The sequence below is a fragment of the Leptopilina heterotoma genome, unplaced genomic scaffold, assembly GCF_015476425.1.
Source record: "Leptopilina heterotoma isolate Lh14 unplaced genomic scaffold, ASM1547642v1 Lhet_343, whole genome shotgun sequence".
Classification (NCBI taxonomy): Eukaryota; Metazoa; Arthropoda; class Insecta; order Hymenoptera; family Figitidae; genus Leptopilina; species Leptopilina heterotoma.
Genome location: NW_025111029.1, coordinates 728,596 through 745,382, shown reverse-complemented (window position 1 = coordinate 745,382; position 16,787 = coordinate 728,596). Strand labels below are relative to the sequence as shown.

The following is a 16,787-nucleotide window of genomic DNA, read 5'->3' as shown; positions in this document are numbered from 1 at the left end:
GTTTGTGCAAATTAAAAAAAATTTGCTTAGAACTTTCGAAGATTCGTTTAGTTTTTAGTTTTTTAATTTTGTTCTATAAAATAAATTTGTTTATAAAATACAATAAAATTTCAATTTACAACAGTTTAAGAAAAAAATACAATAAAATTACGGACTTGATTTTTTTCCAAAAATTGCACAACTTAATTTTTGCCCAGAAAGTGTAAAAAAATCCAATTCATATTTTATTTCCACTAAGGAAAAATTTCTTTAACATTTGTGATCATATTCCATAATCGGAACACTTTCTTTTCGATTTCAAAGGAGCGAAATTTAATTTTCAAAAATTCATTTTTCTCAAAAAAAACTCGTCGTACATTAAATCCTCTCCTTTTTACACTTTCTTTTATTTCTTCTCAGAATTTCTTTTTAGAAGAAATTTTTTTTCAACTTCAAAGAAATCTTACAATTGAAAAATTTACAATTACTCCATCCGAAAAAATCAAATTTTGTTTCTATTTCAAAAAATTTTACATTCCATTTTGAACTTTTTCTCTCTCTCTCTCATAATTTCGAGCCGAAACTAAAAATTCCACTAGTGGAACAAATAATAAAAAAAAAGTGAGCTTACAAGCATAAAAATAGTAAAAGTTCGAGAAACTAATAATCTCCTGAATTAAACGATTTGCAAGAGAAAAAAAAATGTCCACTGAATCCGGAATGAATGTTCAACACATCGGATCGATTCAGTATATCTTAGAAACAAAAAGAAAGAAGAAAATAAAACACACAATGGTGTGTCGATAAAATAAAGTAAAAAAAAAGTCGAAATTACATTATCACCCTGCATCTCTTTTGTCCGTTTTTTTTTAATCATTTTTTTCTTTTTGTATTATTTTTTTTACAAGGTCGTCGTAGTAGTCAGAGTGCGCAGGTGTATTCGCCGATAACCGCTATATAAAAAATTTACACTATTTATAATCAAAAAATCGATTTTTTTTTCTTGAAGAATTTTTTTTTTGTTTTGCATTTTAAATTACACCCCCGAGAAATACGCGCACAGAAAGAGAAAAGATCATTGCGAGGAAAAAAAAAATTCTTGTTCTACCGCTTTGAGACATTGAAAATATTCAATTGAATATTTCTTTTTTTACGTATATTATATATTTATAGATATTTATAGATTTGCCTAGAGCGATTAATAGAGCGATAGTGAAAAGTACCTGTTAAGAGGCAGTTAAATCGAACGATGTTCATAATTAATAACGAGATTAAGAATATAAACGTAGAATGAGGGGGAAAGGGGGAGGGGGGACACACTATATATATATTTATAGTTTTATATATATTTTTTGCATTAAACACTAATATTGCCTTAATATAAAAAATTCTTCCGTTTATTTCGGCAATATTGGATTTTTTTTAAAGTTTTTTTTAAGAGAAAGAGTGAAAAGTTTTTTTTTAGAAAGGCAGACAAAAACATTGACTGTCTATTATTTTTTTTCATTTTTACAAAAAAATGACGCGCGATTTACACAATTATGGATTTTTTGCTTTTTTTAAAGGAACTATCGTTAGTTCTTAAAAATTACAAAGTTTGAAAAAAGAAAGGAATATTTTTAAATATTTATTTTATCGACGAAGCGACTCGAGAGACGGAGATATTTGACTGGAATGTCTGTCTTTTATAAAAAAATTGGAATTTTTCTCCACCTTCACCCCATTTGGATTTTAGATTCATCTTTGAAAAAAAAAAATTTATTAGACGGGAATAACTATTATTTTTTACAAATAAATGATGATAAACTTTCGTTTTGTATGAAGAAAAAGCGAAAGTCGGTTTTTTTCAAAAAAAAAAAAATAAAGGATAATTAATAAGATCGACTCTAATAAATCGGTAATATTTACAATATTTTACAAGCAAAAAAAAAGAAAAAAAATACTCCCTTTCTCTCTTCTAAATTTACACACAAAAAAAACAGTTTTCTTTCTTTTTGACATTTTCTATAACTACAATAACAAAAAAATTATTATACATTGTACAAATTTTTCATTTCTTTCGCCCCCGTCGTGAAAAAAAAATTATTGTTCGTCGAAAATCCATGGGGAAGGGGGTTTTTAAAAATTCTCGTGTTTTTTTTTTTTGTTTCGGGGACAAAAAGTACAAATTCGCGAAGGCTATTTTACACGCTGTGATTCGTCGATTTGAGCGGCGTTTTTTTTTTCTACACACCGTTTTATACAATATACAAATTGTGTTTTCATCTACATTGTGAAAAATAGAAGGGGGGTGGTGGGGGGAAGGGGTAAAAAAACGACTTTTTCCGACACGAATGAAAATTGTTTCTTTTTGTTTTGCAATCGTGAAAAATGGAAAAAGAAAATCGTCGTTTATCGGAACTACAATAATTGTAGTTGAATTATTTAATTAATAGTTTATATATAATACACAATATTCACAAGTCTTTTTTAAAAAATAGAAGAAACAACAGTAGAGGTAGAAGAGGAGAATAAAAAAAGAGGGGGGTTGGGGGAGGGGGTAAAAAACGAACCTCTCTGGCCTCTATTCGTCGATCTTTCGGTTATTTTCGAAATTTTTATAAAGAACTCACGTCAGGACAGAGTCAGCGGTCGGTCAAGTATTTTTTTATTATTTCAAAAATGTCGGGGGGACGCTCTCGATTTCACTCCCATGTCGAACGCTCTAAACGCTATTCCTAAAAAAAAACACGTCAGTTTTTCGGCTCCTAAGCCACACTATTTTTTCTGAATTCTTTTTCTACCGCCATTTTTTTAAAAGTTCGGTCACAAAAATCTAATATATCGCGTGATTTTTTTTTCCAACGATAAATGCATATGAAGCACTATGGTCTCTATCCTAGAAAATAGTCTAGATGCGACTTTATTTTTTTTTTTTGTTTGAAAAATTCTAAGTTTTTCAAAAAATGACTCGTTAAATAATTTCGAGTCGATTTTTCGCGGGAAAACAACAACTTTCCATGACAGAAATTGAAAAAAAAATTTTACTTTCTTTTCATAATATTTTGTTGTTGTAAAAAAGAAAAACTGTCGTAAAAAGTTTTTATTTTAAAATACGACTTTTTCTAAAAAGAAAAAAAAGAAGGATGGTTTCTTTTTTTTTCTCATTTTTCTTTTCCCCCATTTCTTGGTTTTTATAGGACTTGGGCGGTTTGTTGGGCGGGTGTTGGAACTGGACCTGCTGATGATGCGGGCGGTCCAATTGGTCCAAGATCGCCGGCGCCTGTCGATGCATTCGCTGGTGTCGATACTCCCATTGCCGATGCTGTTTTCATGAAGAATTTCTCGAGTTTCACAATTATGTGCTTTCCATATGTGTACTTGCGAAGACTACCCAAATGCGGTCGAATTTTGTGCATTAAAACTTTACGTTGCGCTGGCTCTGCAACGTCAATCATCTTCTGCACCACATAATTTGCGTATTGATCTTTCATCATTACATTCAATGCACTGCAAAATTAAAAAAAACATTTTTTTCATTAAAAACAAAAATTTAATTAAGAAAATTAATTCTATATTATTATTTCTATTAATATACTATTTCTAATTGAACTTGAAATAATATTTTTTTTTTCCCCGATAAAAATAATAATATTCCACCCCCCCCCCCCAAAAAAACATTAATTCATTAGTTAGTTAATCTTTAACGACCTATTTAAAAATGTTCCAAATATAAATTTGGAAATTCGAATTTCGAAGAATTGAAAACTTGAACTGTTTTATATTTTATAAATAAAATGAAAACATTAGATTTTGTTTTATTTATATAAAATAGAAAATAAAACAGTTCAGTTCTTCAAAATTCCAAATTCCAAATTTTTATTTGGAAAAGTTTTAATAATAGTTGTAGAGAATATTTTTGAGTATGATCAATTTTTATTATATTAAAATTAACCTAGCAAAACTTATTAAAAATTTAATTAATTTAATTTTAATAATATAATTATTTTATATAATAATTTTAATAATACTTTTACTTCAACTAATTTTAAGACAACAAATTAAATTCTTTCAAATATAGGTACAATTTATTACAATTAAATTTTATAAAAAATTTTATTGTTTTAATTTTTAAAAAAATTTTTGTAAATTCAATTATTTTCAAAAAAAAATGTAAGTACACAATTATTCAAAAACCTAATTTGTTTGAAGAATTATTAAATTAAAAATTAAAAACTAAATTAAATTATTCAAAAAATCAATAACTTTTGTTTAAAAAATATTTAAAAACTTATTATTATGTATTTCAGTTAAAATTCCAAATAATTCCAAAGTAAAATCTTTTGAAATTTAATTATTTCTAATATTCAATTATTTTTCAAAATTTTAACTCAAATTCTTTTTTAAATCAATTTTCAATAGAATTCAACGATAATTGAATTATTGAAATAAATAGAAAAATTTCTTGTAAAATTTAATTATTTTCCAAATTTTTAGTTGCAATTCTTCAAAAAAATACAATAATATTATGGAAAATAATTTTTCAAAGCGAGAAAATAGAATTTATTTTATGTTTATTTGAGGAAATTTCCCATCTTTCCAATATTTTAAAATTATTTTCAGAAATTCAACTGTTTTCAAAAAATTTTAATTACGATTTTTTAAAAACCTCATTATCTCAGAATTTCTAAATAAAATTTTTCAAATTTCATTAATTTTTGTTATACAAATATATTTAAAAACTTATTGTTATTTTCTCTTGAAAAGATTTTCAACAAAAAATTTCAAAATAATTGAATTAATTAGAAGAATTTTATTATTAATGAAAATAATTGAATTCCTTAGAAGAATTTTATTATTTATGAAAATAATTGAATTCTTGACAAGAATTTTTTTAAAAATTTTGAAAATCCTAATTAAATTCTTTTGAAGAATTTCCTTGAATTTTTTGAAAATAATGAAGTTTCTTTAATAAATTCAATGAAAAGTTTTGAAAGTAATTGAATTTTAAGAACAATTTCTTTAAAGTTTTTTTTAAATAATCGTGTTTCTTAATAATTGAAATTAAACATTTAATTATTGGATTTTATCAAAATTTTTAGAAAATAATTTAATTCTTCTCAGAGTTTTATTACAATTTTCTAAAAAAAATTAATTCATTCAAGGAATTTTTTTCAAAGAATTTTTTTGAACTTTTGAAAATAATCGTGTTTGTTAAAAATTATAATTAAATATTTGAAGTTAGTTAATGAAGTTTATTAAAATTGTATTGAAAATAATTGAATTTTTACCAAAAAATATAAAAAATAATTGAATTCTTGCGAAGAATTACATTAAAATTTCTTGAAATATTAACAGTAATAATTAATTACGCATTTAATATGTGAATTTTTAAAACTTATGATTATGAAATTATTCAACAATTTATTGAGAAAATTTCCTATTTTTTCAATGTTTTTAAATTATTTTCTGGAATACAACCATTTTCAACAAAATTTTAATTACAATTTTTTAAAAATCTAATTTTGCAGAATTTATAAGTAAAATTATTTAAATTTAATTAATTTTTGTTCAAAAAATATTCTAATATTTATTGATATTAATTTGTCCACTAGGAATTAAAATTCCAAAATACTTTCAGTGTAAAACTTTTTGAAATTTTATTATTTCTAAAAATTTAAATTGCAATTTTTGAAATATTTTCTAAAATTGTAACTGAAATTCCTTTTCAATTCAATTCTTATAAAAAAAGTTAAAGGAGAATTCAATTATTTAAATACAAAAATAAGTAATAAAATAGAATAAATTGACTTTTTCTAAAAATTACAACTTTAACTCAAACTAAAAATTTGGTTTTAATCGAAAATTAAGAATTAAGAAATTTTGTTTAATTAATTTTTAAAAAATCTGACTGCAGGTACAATTTGTGGAAAAATATTATTGGCCAGGTTACCCTGAAAAACGTGATTTTTTTCAATACATTTTATTTATAGTACAAAAAATGTTAATTATTAATTTTTTTTACATATTATACTTCATACATGAAATTACTCTAAAAAAAATTTTTTTTTTTCAAAATGGCCCGAAACAGTAAGCCTATCTTCGGGAAATCCTTTCTCTTTATTCTTTTCTTGTTCTTCTTTAGCCGCTTTTTTAAAAACTACTTCACTGACAGCTTTCATTGCAATATAAACTTGCTCCATGCATTTATAATAGCCATGTATACTCAATGCAGTTGCTGAGATGTCCATCAGTCCACAAAAATTTATTAAGCCATAAAATCCAACTCCTAACAAGCGCATTGCATAAACAATTCTTCTGTTTATTTCACAACCACTTTTGATTTTTGGAGATGAAGGGATTGGTTCACTCTCCTCACAACCGCAGATAATTTGTAAATCAAAACCTAATCCTTTTTCGACACTTTTTGCAAATTCCACTTTTTTTTACACTTTGCACAAACAACTCTCTGTTGCAATGTAGCAAATACAGACCACTGAACGATCACGTAAGTCAGCAACGGATGGATTTTCACTTCAAATTGAGGTTCGGCGTTTTTCAGTTTTTTTGCAGCAACACTGGTTTGTTCTGTATCATCATTTGAAGTATGTTGATTACCCAAAAAACTCCTTCTTGATTTATGTGGGACACCACTTTTTCTTTTTCTGTCCATGATAAATTTTGAAAGCACACAAACGAAAAATTTACCGACGCGTGCGAGGACTGAAGCGAACAACCATCACCAACGAAATTTTCACTTGTACTGCCGTATATTATACACAAAGGACCCTCTCTAACTGTAAAGGACAGAATATTTTCTAGAAATAGAAGGAAACAAAACAATAAGACGATCCGAAGGGACGTAGCAGCTGTTCAGAGTAACCTGGCCTTAAAATTTAAATTTGTTATTAAATATTATTTAACTTTTTGCTTTTTGATAATTAGTGAATAATATTGTAAATTGTATCCAATTTTTACGAACAATAACTCATTATGATCTTAAATACATTAGTCAAAATTTTGTTTCTTGTAAATATTTTCATATTTTTTATTCTAAAATAATTGATAATTATAAAAATTATAGGAATTATAGGAAAAAGAAATATTCTTAAACTAAACTCTACTAAATGAGGTTTATGTGAAATTGAAAATTATACTTACCATCTAAACGTTATGATTTATTAAGTTATTATTAAACAGAGAATAAAAGATTTTAGTGTGTATTCTAAATATAAAAAAATCCTACTTTCAAAAAAATTATTTTGACGTACTAAAGTATTTTTTGCAAAACACTCCAGTAAAAAATTATTTAAGAAAATATTAAATATTATTAAAAAAAGGTTTAAAAAATTTGCATAATTTATTCTTTCTTAATCACGATTTTTAGAAATAAATTTTAAAAAATTGTCTAATGCTATTCTATAAAAATAAAATAAAAAATTTAAATGTCTATTTTTAAAAAAGATCCAGTTATCAATTTTTCTGAAGAAATTATTCGATTTTTTAAAATTTTGTGGCATCAATTTGAACCTATTAAATACAAAAATTGTGTAATAGGTAAAAATTATAAAATTTTTATTATAAAATTATAAAATTTTTAGTTTGTGGTTATTTCTATTTTCTATCAGTTGAAAAATCTAAATGAAAACAAATTTAATTTATTACATTATAGAAAATAAACAATTCTTCGCAGTAATAAAAAGTCAGACAATTTTCACATTCTACTGATGTAATTGCCGAAAATTTATTGTGTGTAAAGAAATTGTAAATCACTTTTAAAAAAAAATAAAAAGTTTTGGAATTTTCTGAAAACAGCTTGAAACGACTTTCGAGTGAAAATAAAATAAAATAAAATGACCTATATAATTCCGTTTTCGAAAAACAACTTAACGGAACAACAACAACTCGTACTCAATACAAATTGAATTGAATAAAATGTGTGCGGCTGCGGCTTACTAAAGGAAACTGTCGATGTGACAATGAAATGCGATAATACTGTTCCCTGGTTATAATAGATACATATTTATAATAAAAGGCATATACAAACTTGTCATTAAATCCGCAAACTTCTTCAATGAGTACAGCACGTTCCTGTCTTGTAGCATGTGTCACACATTTCTCAACCACGTTGCTCGCAAATTTGTGTTGTGAAAGTGCCAAAACTTTTCCTCTTACGCTGCTGATTAATTGCGCCTTATCTTCTGGTTTACCATGTTCTAAGAGGGGAAAAAACAATTGTTTTAGTTCATTATTCATTCTTTAATTAGAACTTATGTAAAAAATTTTATAAAGTCCTTCTACTTTGTATTAAAACATATTTTACGAATTATATTACTAAAAACAAAAAATTAGGCAACAGAAATATTTTTAAAAAGATTTTTTAAATATTTTAAATAACTGAACTAAATTATTTATATCTTTAAAGAAATCATCATTGAACTTTAATAAAAATTTCTTTGACTATTAATAGCAAATGGAACCATAATTTTTGAAAATAATCTATTTTTTAAATAGGTAAACACCTACTTTAAAAATAAAATTACAATGACGATTATTTTCAAAAATTTCAAAAAAATGTTTAAAATGAAGATAAATTATATTTTTAACAAATTAAGGCAATGAATAAAAAATATATTTACCCCGACCTTTCGAAATCTAATTGATTTGAATTATTACAAGTATTTTAAATTATTTGTTAATAAAAATTCAATTATCTTTAAATAATAAAATAAAAATATTTGAAAAACCTAACTTTTTTAGAATTTTAAATAGAAATTCCTTACTTTTCATTGATTTCTAAATTCAATTATTTAAAACTACAATAATTTTGTTAAATAAATATTTAAGTAGGTACTTCTTATTTGTTTTTTCATGGGAAATAAAATTTAAAAAATTTCAGTATAAAACTTTCAGAAATTTAATAATTTCTAAAAATTACAACTATTACCCTTCCAAAATTATTTTATTTTATACAATTTTTAACTATACTTCATTAACAAATCAATTATCTTTAATAATTTTCCGAATCTTATTCAAGAATTCAATTAATTAAATACAAAAATTCAATTTTTTATTATAATTGTAACTGTCTATAGTTTTTTTAAATTACTAAAGTATTTTATTTAGTGTAAAGACGGGCTTACATTACAAAAATTGTAATAAATAAATTCTTAAAATTAACTTTTAAAAATATTTTTGAACAATTTTTGACATATAAAATTTTTAAACAACTGAAAAAATTTCTAAATAATTGAAATTTGTAAAATCTTTCAAAAATAATTAAACTTTTAAAAAATGAGTCTAACAAAATAAATTTAAAAAATTTTAATTTACTTTGTTCTAAGACAATTGAATCTTAAAAAATTATTGTAAGAAAATTCTAAGAATTTATTTTTTAAAAATATTATAATGTAATCTTTCAGAAATAATTGAATTTCTTAAAAGAATTTTTGGATAATTTCAAAAAAGAAAATTAAATCTTTGAAGAATTTGAATTAAAATTTTCGAAAATTGAAAATAATGAAAATAATTGAATTTTTTAAAAGTAATAATAAAAAAAATTTAAGAATTACTTTTTTTAAAAATATCTAAATATAATTTTTAAAAGCTAATTCTCATTAATTTTCATTTTTCAAATTTCCACTTGAAAAGTTTTCATTAAAATATTTGAGAATTCAATGATTTTCAAAATTTGCAAGTAAAATTCTTCAAGAATTGATTTTCAAAAATTTTATAAGTATACTTGAAAAAATCATTTATTTCAAATTAAATTTTACAAAAAATTTTTTAACATATTTTAAAAATTTTATTTTATCTTAAAAAATGATTCGAAAATAATTTTTAAAAAATTTCTCTGGTTATTTTTATTTTCCATTATATAAAAATCGAAATAATTTTCATTTTATACTAAAATGTGGTATTTTGTTGCAATATTTAGAAGAAAAGTCGAAAGAGTGACAATTTTTGTATATAATTCGAAAAAAATCGAAAAAGTCATAATATCCAAGGCCTAAAAGCGATTTTGATTTCTAATAAAATTCTTTAACAATTTACTTTCTCAGAATTCAATTAATTTTTATAATTCTTAAAATATTTTGTTTCAATTCGAGTAACTTTAAAAAACTGTATTAAAATTTCTATTTCTTCAGAATTTTAATCATTTGAAACTTAAACAATTTTTAAATAAACAATTAACATTATTTTTAATTATCTCAAAATAATTGAAATTTTCAAAAATTTCACTTTAAAAAGTTCTGAAATTAAAGAAATATTTGCTTACGAAAATATCACAAACGACTATTTCCTTCTTTTTAACTTTTAGACTACTTTTTAATTTTAAGAAATTTCAATTATTGCAAAAATTTCCAATTATTTGTTTATAAAAGTTCAATTATTTTTAAATGATAGAATTTAGATTTTAAAAAACCTTATTTTTAAAAAATTTTAAACAGAATTTTCCAAAACTTCATTTTCTTAAAAAAAATATCAAGTTTGGATCTTATTAAAATTTTAATTGTAACTCTTTCGAAATTAAATGATTTTAAATGCAATTTGGATTTCTAATAAAGTTCTTTAACAAATTTAATTATTTTCAATTCAATTTCAAAAAATTCAATTATATTTTTAATTAGTTAGGAAAATGTTTTTAAAAATTCAAATAACTTTAAAAAACTGAATTAAAATTTCTCAAAAATCTATTTTTTCAGAATTCAAAAGAAAATGATTAAAAACTTAAATAATTTTAAGATAAATAATAATATTCTTAATTTCTTTAAATTGAATGGAATTTTAAAAAAATGGTTTAAAAACTTGTGAAATTCAATAAAATTCTACTTTCAACGTTAGTAAAATTTATTCTAAAATTAGTAAAAGTTGACATAAATAATTCTAAACAGTTACGGTTTTACTTTGTAAGTAGCAAAAGTTATTTATATTTGTTGCCTTGTATAAAAGAATCCAAGTGAAAAAACTCTGAGAAAATAATATAAAAAGATTTTTAAGTTTCAAAAAACTAAGATTTCCAAAGTTTGCAAAGAGAATTTTTTTTCTTTAAAATTTGTTTTTTAAAAAATTGTCTTTTTTGTAAATTTAAAAAAAAATGGAAAAGAGGAAGAACCCTTTTTTCCACAAAATAACTAAACATTTGTTTTGCAAAAAATGGCAACTTTTTGTAAATTTTTCCAAGAAAAAGGGGAAAATATACGTGATTTTAAGTGTTTTGAGGAATTTTATTAATTCAAGGGAAAAAGGAACTAACTATGATCCCTAGAATCCATTTTTTAAAAAGTGATTGAAATATAATGAATTGACCCTTTTATTTAATATGTTTTACAAATTAGACGACATTTTCTAGAAAGAAAAATACGTTCGCTAAATTTTATCCTGCAGTATATGTAGTTAAATGTCGATGAAAAAAATGAACTTGAAATAAAAATCAACACTAACTTGAAATTAAATTTAAAAACAGTAAAGTTAAAATGAAAAATCTCGTTTGTAAAATAAAAAATAATATACGCACCGAGAACATGTTGAATAACATAATTTCCATATTGATCTTGAATGAGTTGATCAGTCGCCGAGTGTAATTCTTGAAGAATTCCTTGTGTCTGCTCCGGCGTGCAATGCTCCAAAATACGTTGAATCACTCTACATCCATAAGGATGTGTACTCAGAGAATAAACCTGTCCAGCGAATGCTCCAATAACAAACTGTAAAGCTCTTGGCTCAACACATTCAATGCACTTTTGCACAACATGATTTCCATTTTGATCCTTAACACACTTAAGGACATGTCCATCCAGCTCGCGAACAATTTCCTGTTGTTGCTCCGGTCCAATAGATTCAAGTGCCTTTTGAATAACGCGACACCCATACATTTGCAAAGCCAATGGTAGAACATGACCTCGCACCTACAAGAAAAATTCCACTTTAATTCAAATTTTGCAAAGAGAGTATCAAAATTAAGACAGAAATAGTGACAAAATTAGTTCAGATATAGCTTTCAATGACATCAATTTTTCGGTCAGTTGACACGCAAGATTCATCAGGAAAGATTTTTTCAAATTTCATCCAAAAACAATTATTTTTCAAAAAATAACGAAAATATTAGCGTCGACACTGAGCATCAAAAACAATTTTTTTTTCATCGAAAAGAAATTTCAATCCAAAGAAATGCAAAAATTGTTTCAAAGCTTTAACAGGGTTGCCAGGCTTTTGCTCTTTTCAAATTCCCTGACTTTTCCAGGTTTTCCAGGTTAAAAAACGGAATTTTTCCAGGTTTTTAAAACTACATTTATATTTTACAAAATTAAATAATTTCAATAAATTTTTACAAGTACATGGAACTTTCATATAATACTGTATTCCGCATTTATTTATCTATTTTAAATAAATATTTAGTTATTGTTTTTCCATAGGAATTAAAATGACCGACTGATAAAATCATTATTTTATATTATAAGAATATTGTTACTGTAATTTATTCAAAATTACTTTCATCACTTCAATTTCATTATTGTTTTCCAAAATATTTAACTAAAAATCTTCTTTAAATTAATTATTTTAAATAACTTTTGAAAAACTTCTTGAAAATTTTCAAATCCGTTTGTTTAAAATTTAATTTTACGAAATTACATCGATTATTCGGAAATCCTTCCGTAAATAAATATTAAAAAAAAATAAAAACTTCAAATAACTGAAAAAAATGCAATTAAACTTTTTCAGAAAAATTAAATCTACACAATTTTTAGTTGAAAGTATGAAAAATTCAAACATCCAAAGATTATAATTTAAAACCTTAATTTCAAAATTCAATTAGTAGAAACGACTATTTATTAGTAAAATCTGCTAATTCAAAAGCAAAAATTCAGTCACTAATTCAAATTAGAAAACATTTTTACTAATTCAAATTTAGAGAGTTTAATATTAAATTATTATCTAAAATTTGAACTGAAATTCATATTTAAATAAATTTTTATTAGAAAATTTTACTAGAATTCAATTATTCAAATACAAAATTAAATAATTTATTGAACAAATGAATGTTTCTTAAAATTCAATTCCCATAAAGAATTTTATCAACAAATTTTTAAATAATTTAATTCTTTCGACGAATTTTTATAAAATTCTTAAGAATAATTACATTTTTCGAAAAATTCGATTAAAATTGTCTTAAAAATAATTGAAAATTCCGCGATGAGTTTTACGATTTGTGAAAATAATTGTAATCGCTAAGAAGAATTTTATTATTTTTAACAATATTTAATTTTTGCAAAGAATATTATTACTTTTGATAATAATTGAATTTCTGCAATAATTTGTAACTTTTCGAAAATTAAATTTTTTTTCGTGTTTTTAACTAAAATTTTTCTGTAAATGCATTATTTTTAATAATTTTTGAAAAAGTTCTTTGAAAATTTTCAAATTCATTTGTTTACAATTCAATTTTACAAAATTTCAATTATTTGTAAATTCTTCAACTAAATAATATATATATATATTAGGAAATAAAAACTTGAAATAATTTCAAAATAAAATCCGCAATTAAATTTTCTCAAAAAAATTAATTCCACAGAACTGTTATTTTAAAATATGGAAAATTCAGATTTTCAAAGATTTTAATTTGAAACCTTTTCAAAATTCAATTATTTAAATACAAAAAAAAATATTAATTGAATAATTACATATTTTTGAAATTAAATTCTCATAAAGAATTTTATAAAAATATTTTTAAATAATTAAATTATTTTGACGAATTTTAATACAATTTGTAAGAATAATGATATATTTTTCGAGGAATTCGATTAAAATTGTATTAAAAAATAATTGAAATTCTGCAATGAGTTTTATTTTTATTATTTATGAAAATAATTGAATTCCTAAAAAGAATTTTATTATTTACGAAAATAATTGAAACCCGCTGTAAAAATTTAATTATTTATGAAAATAATTGAATGATTGCGAAGAAATTTATAAAAAAATTTCAAATAATTGAATTCCTGTGAAATTTTTATTATTTTATGAAAATAATTAAAGGTTTGCGTAGAATTTTATTAAATTTTTTAATAATTGAATTCTTTTGGCCAATTTTATTAAAATAGTAAATATTAGAAATCATTGATTGAGGAAAATTTTTGAAAATAATTGAAATTTTGCCACGAATTTTATTAAAATTTTTGAAAATAATTGAATTTCAGAGAAGAGTTGAATTATTTCTAAAGATAATTGAAATTTTAACGTGAATACTAAAATTCAATTATTCAAAGACAAAAATAAATAATTTATTGAACAATTGAATGTTTTTTAAAATTGATTTCTTATTTAAAGAATTTTATCAACAAATTTTTAAATAGGTAATTAAAATTCTTTTGACGAATTTCAATAAAATTTTTAAGAATAATTTCATTTTTCGAGAAATTAGATTAAAAATGCATTAAATATAATTGAATCTCTGTAAAAAAAATTTGAATAAATGGAGAAAAGTTTTTGAAAATAATTGAAATTTTGGCAAGAATTTTATAAAATTTTTGAAAATAATTGAATTTTGGAGAATAATTACATTTTTCGAGAAATTCTATCAAAATTTGTATTAAAAATAATTGAAATTTCCGCGATGAGTTTTATTATTTATGAAAATAATTGAAAACCTATAAAGTTTTTTATTATTTATGAAAATAATTGAATCTCTGTAAAAATTTTGATTATTTATGATAATAATTGAATTATTGCGAAGAAAAATTGTAAACGCAACTCTTTTAAAATTTAATTAATTTTGAGATATTTAAGAAAAATTCGATTTCAAGAATAAGCACAATAATTTTAGAAAACAATAATTTTCCAGGATTCTGATCAAAATTCCCCGACTTTTTCAGGTTTTTCAACTTTTACAGGTTTTCCAGGTTTTCAGGTTGCGTGGCAACCCTGTTTAAGGATAAAAAGTGGTTTTCTAAATCCCAAATTGAATGAAAAAAAGTGAAATGAGTGACATTTTTATCCCTAAAAATCGCAAAGAATCGACGCTAGTTTCAGGGGCCTAGAATATTGTTAAATATTTGAATTATTATAGTACAGAATAAAAGTTGAATTTTAAGAAATAAAAATGGAAAAATAGAGATTAAACGTTGTTATTGTACCTTTTGCGCTAGAGTTGATTTTTGTTCGGGTGTCCCAAATTCGAAAAACTTTTGAATGACATAGTTGCCGAATACATCAGTCATGAGGGAGTATGCTGAGGCAAGAATTTCTTGAAAGACAAGTTGCTTTTCACTAGTAGAAGCACGTTCCAATTTTTGTTGTATAAAACGCGAACCATGTTGATCCTGACTAAATTCTACTATATGATTGGCCAAGTCACGCAATTGTAAACTTGGAAACCTGAAAAATAAATCGCGAGGGTTAAAAAATTATTTTTTTCAATTTTCAGTCCAGGAGAAATAGTGGACAAAAGTATAGTAAATAGTAAATAAAGAATATAGAACAATTAACCATAATAATCTACGTTTACTTCATTATTCTTCTTTTATATTTACTTCATATTCTTTCATTTTTTTTCTGTTTGTCCACATTTTAAAGTTGGTTTTTGTGTAAGCTTTTGATTTTTTTTTTCTTTTAAATGTATTGTTTGACAAATCGAAAATAAGGCATTTTTTATGATTTATAATAAAATAATATTAGAAATTTTTACAAAAATTACGATTAATAATTAAAAAATATACTCATTTTGGGGAAGAGATAAATCACCTATTATTTCGAAAGTCCTCGAGCAAACGTGATCTTCCTCCCGTGCTTTTTTCACCGACACCACTAGCACCGCCTCTGCCGGGCTTGCCAACCAAATTGGGAAACAGAGAACTACTAGATCCAAAAACACCATTTGCTGTGAGAGTTGGAACAGTGCTTGTTCGGAATTTCGCCTCTGCTCCTGGTGCAGCAGAAACTCTGTTTGTTCCCCCAACTAAACCGCCTAAGGAGCCACCGATTGATGGTGGAGGTGTCAGAGACAATCCCAAAGGACTCGGAGACGCTGTTACTGTTCCTGTTAATGTTCAAAAATAAAACAACAATTTTAAGCAAATTTCCTTTGTATTTTTTTATTTTAATTCTTATAAAATTAAACCGAAATCAATTTTTCAAGATTGCTATACGCTTTTCAGAACATTATTTTCAAAACTCACTAAACTATAATATATTTAAACATAATAAATTAACTGTAATAATCGTCTTATTCATTCTGTCCACACCTGAAGTTAGTTTTTGTGTATTCTTTTGTTTTTTTCTTTAAAAAAAATTTTTTTTGACAAATCGAAAATATGCAGGTATTTTTTCAAATAATATTAGAAATTAGAAAATTTTAAAAAAATGATGATTAATAAATAAAAAATTTACCCGAACAAATTTCGTTTGACTGATCTAAATTATGCAAATTTTTCTCTTGTTTATTTATAAAAAATAGAAAATTTGTTAAAAAATTATGATATTGAAAATAATTGAAATTAGGACAAGAATTTTATTGTCCTTTTTGAAAATAATTGAACTTTGGGGGAAAATTTTGTTATTTACAAAGATAATTTTGAAAATAATTGAATTTCTGCAATAAATTATTTGCAATTTCACCAAAATTGAATTATTTTAATATTTTCAACAAAAATTTGAATTTAAAATTTTTAAATTCTATTATTTTTAAAATTTATAATTTTATTTAAAAAATGAAGTAAAAAATTAGCCGCGCGCTTTGACGCGCGAATTGTTGCTAATATAATAATAATAATAATAATAATAATAATAATAATAATAATAATAATAATAATAATAATAATAATAATAATAATAAT

At 23.2% G+C, this 16,787-nt stretch overlaps 1 protein-coding gene across 3 annotated transcripts in view; it reads right to left on the bottom strand.

The window, feature by feature from the left end:
* Window positions 1-227: 227 nt before the first annotated feature.
* The window catches only part of LOC122505124 (maternal protein pumilio), a 208,270-nt gene continuing 191,710 nt past the window's right edge, over window positions 228-16,787 (bottom strand). For all 3 annotated transcript variants that reach the window (XM_043616585.1, XM_043616586.1, XM_043616587.1), the window contains 5 exons: window positions 15,697-15,991; window positions 15,090-15,330; window positions 11,477-11,867; window positions 8,006-8,174; window positions 228-3,468 (listed from right to left, as the gene is read on the bottom strand). In XM_043616585.1, coding sequence (XP_043472520.1) covers window positions 3,153-3,468; window positions 8,006-8,174; window positions 11,477-11,867; window positions 15,090-15,330; window positions 15,697-15,991 — 1,412 coding nt within the window. In that variant the 3' untranslated portion in view covers window positions 228-3,152. The remainder of the gene's footprint in view (window positions 3,469-8,005; window positions 8,175-11,476; window positions 11,868-15,089; window positions 15,331-15,696; window positions 15,992-16,787) is intronic.